General features: G+C 35.6%; 2 protein-coding genes across 3 annotated transcripts in view; one reads left to right on the top strand and one right to left on the bottom strand.

The window, feature by feature from the left end:
• Positions 1-1,438: 1,438 nt before the first annotated feature.
• timm22 (translocase of inner mitochondrial membrane 22 homolog (yeast)) lies at positions 1,439-5,331 on the bottom strand. Its single transcript, XM_023280171.3, has 4 exons — positions 5,058-5,331; positions 4,123-4,319; positions 2,528-2,600; positions 1,439-2,437 (listed from the first exon to the last, which is right to left on the bottom strand). The coding sequence occupies exons 1-4, from the start codon at positions 5,314-5,316 to the stop codon at positions 2,361-2,363; spliced, it is 606 nt and encodes a 201-aa protein (XP_023135939.1). The 5' UTR covers positions 5,317-5,331; the 3' UTR covers positions 1,439-2,360.
• A 2,453-nt stretch (positions 5,332-7,784) lies between these two features.
• specc1 (sperm antigen with calponin homology and coiled-coil domains 1) overlaps positions 7,785-9,844 on the top strand; it is a 74,723-nt gene continuing 72,663 nt past the window's right edge. Inside the window, exon 1 of one of the 2 annotated variants that reach the window (XM_023280150.3) lies at positions 7,785-7,905. The gene's annotated coding sequence lies outside the window, so the exon portion shown is untranslated. The remainder of the gene's footprint in view (positions 7,906-9,844) is intronic. The other variant, XM_035952788.2, reaches the window with a different exon arrangement.

The following is a 9,844-nucleotide window of genomic DNA, read 5'->3' as shown; positions in this document are numbered from 1 at the left end:
TGACTCTGCCTGCACAGAACTAGTTTTCATCATGTGCTGGTTCTGTGCTGGTGGGTTTAGGAAGCTCCTCACAAAGCAACAAATGAAGACAGAAGAAGCTGCCACCTGTTTGTCTCTGAGCTCAGACAGCGAGACAGAGAAGATGATGTTTACTGCTTAGGAAGAAACATCACAAGTAGTTACCTTTGTTCATGTTTATTGTTAAAAAAAAAAAAAATGTATGAATATTTTTGCTATGATCCAACATAACATGACATGAGAACTTAGAAGACAAACATTGTCTAAAGTAAGATTTATTAGTTTAATGAAAATGTTAAAAAAAAAAAACTTCAATGAAATTTGAAAAAATATGTTAGGTGTCTAATGTTGCAAATTTTAGATAGTTTCAAAATATTTTTTGATAGGATCCAAATTTATTAGCCTGACATCAATAATTGTTAAAGAAATACTGCCAAAAGTAAGACTGACTTAGTTTAATGTAAAAATTAAAAAACTATTATTGTTTATTCTAACACATTTAGGTTCATCTTTACAAACCATTTTTATATGATGAAATTTTATGAACATGACATTAGAACTTTTAAGATAAATATTTACTTTGTTTATTGTTACAATATATTTGAAATTGTGGATGTTTGCTGCAAATAAAATTGTAATATATGCTTTTAACATTTTTGATATTGTCATAATTATTAGCATAACATCAAAACTTATGATATAAATACTGTAAAAATATAACTGTTTTTAATGACGAGAACTTCTTTGAAATATTGTCAATAGTGAATGTTTTATTGTAAAAAAGTTGTTCTTTTAAAAATGTGTATTGAAAATAAAAGTCGCCTTTAGTAACATTTTGTTTTGAATTTACTGTATTAATGTGACCAATACTTGTTGAATAAATATCATAAAAAGTAAGAATTACTTTAGTGATGTTTTGTTAAAAGTGACTTTCAGATATTTCACTTTTGATATTTAATAAATTTGCAAAAATCTCTATAAAAAGTTTTGCTCTTTGTCATTTTGGGTTCCTGATGATAGATTGGAGAAAACTTGTATTCATTTAGAATAAAACAAAGTGTTTGTTTGAAGGGTTTGAATACTTTCCAAATTGACTCCATAATTGTGTTGTTCATGTTTCTCACTGTTTGGTTACAACTTGACTGGTTTATTGTTAAGTCAGATAATTGGAGTGTTTTCTGTGAGATCGTTCATCTTCACTGATGGTGGATCAACGTGGAGCTTCTTCAACACTGAACCAGACACAGAAGAGTCACGTGTTTAAACAATCAGCTGCACTGAGATATTTTATAAGAAGAAGCACTTTGATGTTTTTAAATGACTTGATGTGAACACAATTAAAAATTCTTCACAGAGTTCAGAATATGATGTATTCTGTGCATAATTTAATGTCTTGCTAAACATTCTTGGACAGTTCAAATCATGGCATATTATTTATTGAGGCTTAAAAACCAACAGCTTCAATGAAATTTAAATCATAGATTAAACCAAGTGGTAAAATATTTTGTGAATTGTGGTCTGGTCTTTACTACAGCTCCTGAAAGGACACTCTCAGTTGTATGACTAACTGGATAAAAAAATAATCCAGATGTTCTGTTTTAACAAACACCTCTGTCTGAGCTGACGTTGTTGTGAATCTCTGCTGTGTGTCAACTAAGTTCTTCCTTGGGGAACAGATCATAGATGGACCTGATGACTCTACAAACAGCAGCAGCTACTTAAAAAATACAAATAAAAAATACTACACTAAAAAAATATGAACGCATCACAACAGAGAAGTGGCAGGTCTGACGGCTCAACAAGGAAAACAATGAAGCTTTAAGGTTGAGAGCGGCTGCAAATTCAGATGAGATTGACATTGAGTGAAACGAAAATGAAGCCAAATTCTCTGATTATAGACTTTTGTTAACTACATCAAAAAAAGTTCTGAATGAACCAGTTAACAAAAACATCTTTAATATAAATAACACTGACACGTCACAGCAGTGCTCTGCAACCAGAACTGTTTATCTCAGTCTAAGTTGACATGGTCCTGACTCAGAAGGTGATTTCAGTTCACATTTTCCCATCATTAATGTATCTCTGATATAGAAGTGGACCCACTCTGCTCTGTTTCTGGAGATTCTCCACAAGAGGCTGCTTTGTTCTGCTCCAACTAAAGTACACTGTAAAATACAGACAGTCCACTGTGGTGTCACTTTACACTCCCGTCTGTTTTCACAGCAATCCTCCATGTGCAGGTCAATATTCACAGAAGTGACTTTCTCACACTGTGGCTCCTCATTCTTTTGTCCACATGTGCAGCAAATAAGTTCTTGTCCACAGAATCACTTCTTAGTGGTTCACCGTAAATAATATTCAATTGCTGCAGAAAAAGCAGCAAAGCCTCCACATCCCAGGACTCCAGCCTTCAGTCCAGCTGCAAAACAGAAACACAAGAGATGTGAGGAGAACAGAAACACGTGTCCTTCAGTTTGAACCATCAAAGCAAATAAAGCAGGTTACATACCTCGAAACCCGATGGCTCCACCAGTCACACAGCCGCTGTACACGGCGTTCTTCCAGTCAGAAACACCTCTGTGCTGCAAATACAGAACAGGTACAAAGAGATCTTACAACTGTGAACGTGAAGCAGATAAAAAAAATGACTGATTAGAAGTACTTGTTGGAATATTATTAGGTGTGTTTTTTTCCCAGTGCTACTTTGAAAACCAAACACAGTTTAGCACCAGAGGGCGCTATGGGATCTCTGAGGAGGTTCAAAACAGAACTACTGTACCATCATACTACTCAACATGGAACACTGGATGGTGTTACTGAGCAATATGACATGCCCTTAATTAATAAAAATTTCATAATTTCACTCCAGATGTGCCACGAGAAATCTGCTGAATCAAGACTCTGAAACTAATAAATGTAAGTCTCCTTGTTAGATTAACAGAAAAACATGAAGAATACTGCTCTCTAGAGTATCCATGTTGTTCCCACTGACAGACTAAGTGTCTTAGCAATAAACCTGTAACGACCAACTGATTAGCTGTCAACTTATAAACTACTGATCAATTATTTTTTAGGATTAATTAGTCAGTTTATGTCTAATATCTCTGAATATCTTTCAGATTTGAACAAAACAAAACGTTTGAGAATATCGTGGGCTGCAGGAAATAGCGAAGGACATTTTTCAAAAGTTTTGACATTTTATAGACCAAACAACTGATTGATTACTTGAGAAAATAATCAACAGATAAATTGACAATGAAAAATAATCATTAGTTTGAGGCCTACTGACCAATGTTGTTAACTGTAATTTGAATACAAATCAGCGTACTTTGTGTTTTTGGAGCAGCATCACTGATTTTATGTCATAGTACGTAACACTTTGCATTAGGCCTGAACAATTAACTGAACTAAAATCAAAATCACAGCTTGAAATGACAAACAACAAATCACAAAGGCTATGATTTGGATGTGCATTTAAAGACAAATGCTGTGATTATTATCTTCTTTTCTTTTATTGCAGAAAACTGAATTGTTCATGGTTTCTTTCAGAAACTTTCAATGGTAAATGTTTGCCCATTAATCATATTTAACTACATGGTTCACCATCATTGTTGTGTTTCAACTGTCTCAGTATCTAATAGCCACACCTCCTACATTTTTAGCAGGTCTGACCCAGAGTGTTAACTGTTGTGGTTTTTCATATTCATTCTGTCCTTCATGTGTGACAGTCCCACTTTAGATGTAATCTCAGGTGGTAACGCTCCATCAAATGTTTGAAATTAGTATCACAGTGAATACTGAACTCAAGCTTGACTTTAAAAAAATCCCATTGCAAAAAATTACAGTTAGATATTTTCTCAAATCATTCAGCGCTACTTGACATGCCCTTTTTAGCAGGTGTTTGTAATTGAAATGAAGATTAGTTTAAATTCTTGTCCAAAAAATGTTTACGTTACTATGTCCATTTCCTGTTTTGCTACAGACAACGATGGACGTTATAAAATGCTCTTTCGTCATTTATTCTCTTATTGTGATTTCCTGTCAGAGGTGCAATCAATCATCCACCAGCGGCCTCATATAAAGAGTAGAAACGCTGTGACCTACTGATTCTATGATGCACTCTGTGCAGGAGAACATGGCGCCCACAATGGCAAAGTTCTTGGCGTAGGACATCCCCCTCTGGCCCATGTCTTTAAGGACTTCTCGTGCTGTCGGAGTTCTCAGAGGATCTTTAGGGTCGAAGCCAACATTGGTATCGATGCCAGCAGTGAAAACACCAAAAGCTCCTCCGAGGACAAAGCCTTTGGAAAGCAAAAACACCAGCATGAGTCTCCACACAATAAATCACAATATGTACAGACCTTATGAACAACAGATACATAGACAAATGCATGTGTTCTAAATATTAAAGAGGACAAATCCACTGCATCCCCACTGAAATCTACAGCTATGTTTAATATAGACAATTTACTATCATCAGATCAATACAAGCAGCAAATGTTTTTAAATTAGAAGGTGGGATTGAGAATGTTTGGGATTTATGCTTGAAAATTAGTGGAAACTTTTACAAATAACTAAGAAAATTGCTGGTTCACTCAGTGAATAACTTGTAAAAAATTATCTAAACAGCTGACTAATTTTTAAAACAGTATTTAATTATTTAATTTTCTTTTAACAGATTATACAAAATAGATTATTACGGATTAAAACATTGTTTTAAAAATAAAACATTCCCTTTTATAACAACTGGAAACAATATATCTAATGAACTTCTACAGTATTATTTAAGATAAACAGGTGATTAACTTTAAAAGAGAAGATTATGTTACTAGACTCTTTAGAAAATAGGTAATGAACATCTTCTGATCAGCTCATTATTACAGGACTCTCCCAGTGGCAGTGTCTTCTCAAATGATCGTACAGTTGAGCTTGGCCATATCAGAAATATCAGGAAAGTGTCCCTTAAACCACTTACAAGATTTGTTTAGCAGTTAAAGAGCAGCTCTGACATGTTTTACAGTGTCAGTGTGTTAACTAACCTCCCACACAGGCCAGCAGAGACTTGAAGGCGCAGCTCTCCATTCCTCTCTCGATCATCTTCTGCTCGTCGCTTTTCGGAGGCACCGGCAGTCCGCCCATAACGGCGGGGTTCAGCTCCTTAACGGTCCTCTTGTCCCCGATAAGATGCTCCAGAACCGAACTGTACTGAACGGTCGGTCCGTCCATGCTCGGAACAGGAGAAGCTGGACCTTGTGAGTCGGAGGCAGCAGCGCCTGCAGCTGCCGTGGAGGCCGCCATGTTTCTCAATGACACCGCTGTAGGTAAATGTAGTCAAACGACCAGCGTCTGCAGGTTCGTCATATCGGTCTGATTAGAAAAATAATGGAAGTCAGTATAAGTCTTTATTTGCATCATTAACTTACTGACCAACATCATGTTAAGTCATGTATATTGTATTTATTTATTTTATTTTAAAAATGCTTTTATTCTGCCGTCAAAGGGTTTGTTCCATTCGTGTCAGCAGATTCGACACAAACTCAACCTGCCTGCAGTCCAGAAGTAAAACTGCCACCTTGGAGGTTATACAATGATTCTGGTGAAACACTATGGTCAGTCTGGAGGCTGCAGCCTGCGTGTTGTTGATCTGTATTCAATAATTTAATATATATCGTATTTAAATGAATAATTGAATGGTTTAAATATAACATTTTATTCATCAGCCCTGTAACAAACCTTACATTTGTGCAGCTTTGTTGTATACCGTTTGGTTGCAGCTGTGTCAGAAAGGAGTTAATTCCTCTATTTAAGTAAAGGGAGTGACACATATTACCCGAATGCAATACATCGCAAACATCACTGCCTCAAAAGCTGTCTTTAAAGTTTTCTCAGCAGCTTACACTATGTCATCAAAACAGTTCATATAGTAAACTTCAATGAAGGTTGCAAAGCAGACTTGGAAAAAAAATCTGTTTAATCTGAATATTATCAAAGTCACAATATGGACAATGACAATATTCAGTCATTTAATGTTTAGATAAAATTAAAATGTGGCACAGCATGCCATTTAAATTTAGATGAAATATTGTGTATCCACAGATGTCCCAGTCCAAATCACAGCAGCATTTCTTTCTCCAACTGCAATGTCTGTCAAAAATAATCACAACATGCTTTTTTTTGCATATCATTTAACCCTATAGCAAAGTATGTCATTTATTTATTTATGAGTTGTTGTATTTGCGCTTGTATTGCATTTCAGTATAGTGCATATTTTTAAACATTTATGGATACAAAAGTTATGAAAGTATGTCCAATTTTTTTTTTTTTAAAATCCAGCATTCAGGTACAACCAGGTTCTAATCAAGAAATTTGACAATAAAAATGGATAATTTAAGCAATTGGATACCCATGACACATGCAATTTTAGTACATACTTGAGTCATATTACAAGCAAAAATCTAGTTTTCATTTCATGCACTGATTAATTTGCAAATTACACAATTAAGTATTATTTTTACTACATTTTGTATGTTGAGAAATACCTTATATGTATTAACACCTCCTTTGCATATTTAATAAAATAATACATCATTTGCATGTTTAGATGTAAAAATTTTAGAAAAATTGTCCTGGAAACAAATCATCATTCTAACATAGGTAATCCCTTTACCATTCAGGTTTCATAGTGATTTATTTATTTATTTTTGTTGTCATTATTTTTACCCATACACAGCGGTTTTCCAATATAACCAAAGATATGTATATATATATATATATATATATATATATATATATATATATATATATATATATATATATATATATATATATATATATATATATATATATATATATATATATATATATATATAAAAATAAATATAGAAAGACTGTTTTCTCAAAATAAGTTTTCTTTCTGCTCTATTCCTGTCTGTATTTTAAACTTTTGTTTTGTTTTCATTCACAGTCTGATTTATAGTACATTTATTTCTTAAAAACATGGTGAAACATTTTTTCCTGGCTGTTCACAACATTTTCTGATTCATGAAATGACACAAGATCTCTATCTATCTATCTATCTATCTATCTATCTATCTATCTATCTATCTATCTATCTATCTATCTATCTATCTATCTATCTATCTATCTATCTATCTATCTATCTATCTATCTAAGACAAATTTATTGATTTAGCATCACCCAAAATTTGTGACCAAAGGCAGATTTTAGGGCATAAAGTGAAATACACTATGTACATAAAGTAAATTCAGTATTATCTATCCAATTCCTAGAATTGTGTACACGTGTCGAAAAAATATCAAATCTACCTTCACCAAAAGAGAAAAAAGGTCAAATTTCACAAAACATTTTTGGACATCAAATATAAGTGTGTTAATTCAGAACTTAATTTATTCAAGAGCCATGACTGCCTTACAAAAATAAGAGTCAAAATATCCAGTGCTGCGAAGGAGACTGAGATTTGTTTACTGTCCCGAGTCGTCGAAATTGCAAAGATTAAACGTGTTAGATACATAGAGGCAACATAAAGCCAGACGATGGAAATCATTTATTTCTTGAAAACATAACGAAACATTAGTTGATTTACGGAATTTCGGAAAACTTGCTTATGTAAGCAACCAACTGGGAATGGTGACGCCTATTAGTCAACCGCATTACCTATTCATCTGTCAGTTCTCCATTAAAACGACTGTTTGTCAACAGACTGCATTTCCCAGAAACCCCTTCGAGCACTGCACCAAACTCTCTTCACGCGCTCCACCTACCGGCTCCTGCACGGGCCGGTGGTGACTCTTTAATGACTGGCGTGCGCACGGCGGCGGCAGCAGCATCCTGACCAGACAACAGCAGCGGCGCCGCAACGCGGAGCAGGTGAGGAGAAGCGTCTGTCTACATACTCTGTTCCTCCATCACAATACGGCATTTCTGCTTCTTCCCATCAGTTTGTTGACTTAAAATACGTGAACTTTACCGTTAACGCTGTTCCGTGTCGGTGGACGGTAAAGCGGACAGAGAGTCGCTCGAGATCAGTTGGTTCGTTCAGTTAACCGCAAACTGACATGACAGCTCGTTAGCAACAGTCACATTAGTGCTGTAATGTGGTGACTTCACTCAGGAGCAGACACGTCTCTGATGCCACAACGTCTGTCATAGAATTAGCCCAAGGACATGCTGTTTTCACGCTAATTGAACGTGTCACTGTATGACTAATGTTGGGCAAATGTAAGTCGAGCAACACGGACGTCTACAGGATACTTCCCATTTCAAACGACTTCACATTTCATCCCGTGTTTCAGTTTACTTGCTAACGTTGCACTATGCGGAGTCGTGAGTTCAACAGGATCCCTGCTCGAGTATTAGCTCTCAGAGCATCAATTTAATTTTCTCAGTTCTTTTCCCCACCAAGTAGAAGTATTAATAGAATGATAGTGTTAAAATTACCAAGATTTGTGGAGGGACATTCCAGCTAATCTTCACCAATAAGTAAACAGAATTTTACACTCATCCACCCTTAGATAATTCATAACAACCAATTTAAAAGCTAGTAATTTATTAACAATTAGATATTTTTTCTTTAGCTTTTTTGGGGGGAATTGTTTTGAATGTAGAGGAAGTCAGATTTAAACATACTGGGATTATTATAATTTGTCAAAACCCTCAGGTTGATACAAAAATCCTCACAAATGTGTAGCGGAGATCCTATTTGATCTCAGTTCCCTCAGTGGTAGCCACAGTAATACACAGAGTTAGTTTTAACAATACAAAACAAGGATCCGAATCCATGAAAGGTTTCCACACAGTTTATTTGTGTACAGTAGCTGGGTGTTATCTACCACCTGCCTCTCCCTGACATAAACCTGGGATTGTACCAGGAGACAAAGTTACTAATGAGTTAACCAAATTAGCTGTGCTGTTTAGAGTTCATGTAAATTTCACATTATACTGCCAATGGCAAGTTGCCTTTGGAACCACTTCAGTATCCTCCAGGCTGTTTTTGTTTCATATGATCAGCCTGCCATTTGTTTCTCATTAGATCAGTTCCTTGTGAAGCAGTCCAGCAGGGCTTTGTTGTGTTTAGGGCTATCTGTGAAAGTTTGTAGTTTATGCCTCTAATAGCTCCTTAAATGCTTCAGTATGGTACACAATCCTGACTAAGCTACTGTGTGTGATTCTACTCTTGCCAGGTAACATTTACTGGTAAACCACATTACCAAAGTGTTCCAGAAACACCAGATCAGTGTCTAAAATAAAGATGTTTGAATAATAAACATTTGCTGTTTTAGCAGTGGCTTGCTGTGCAGCATAATTGGACATCTCAGTAATGACAAAAGAGAAAATTACGTTGTAAATTATTGTAATTGCAGAGCTCCCATCGTAGTCAAGTGTATATAGAAGAGACCAGCCTTATTGTGACGCATGCATGACTGCTTTGGGAGAAGCCAAACTGGCAACAAATGACAGCTTTCACTTGTTTCTGTTGCTTTTGATTATGCCAGGAGAAAAAAAGAGTTCAAACATGAGCCGTACACCAGTCATTTATGATGCAATCAATGTGGATTTGTTTGTAGATAATTACAGCAACTTTTTTCCCCCCTTGGCTAACCATCCAAGAAGGGGAAATGGTTGAAATCTGTCGTTGGCCTTTGGGGTTATGTTCAGGACAGGCTGTGCTAGACTTAGGATGTGGGTCATGTGTCAGTGTAGCCATGGGCAGTCAGACTGTACAGAGTAAAGTGGATACATCTAGCTTTTAAATCCTCAGTTTTTACTGATGGAAGATTCTCCTGTCTTTTCTTTGTCAGTGATGCAT

Source organism: Amphiprion ocellaris, chromosome 14 (assembly GCF_022539595.1).
Source record: "Amphiprion ocellaris isolate individual 3 ecotype Okinawa chromosome 14, ASM2253959v1, whole genome shotgun sequence".
NCBI classification, from domain to species: Eukaryota; Metazoa; Chordata; class Actinopteri; family Pomacentridae; genus Amphiprion; species Amphiprion ocellaris.
This window is presented reverse-complemented; position numbering and strand designations above follow the sequence as displayed.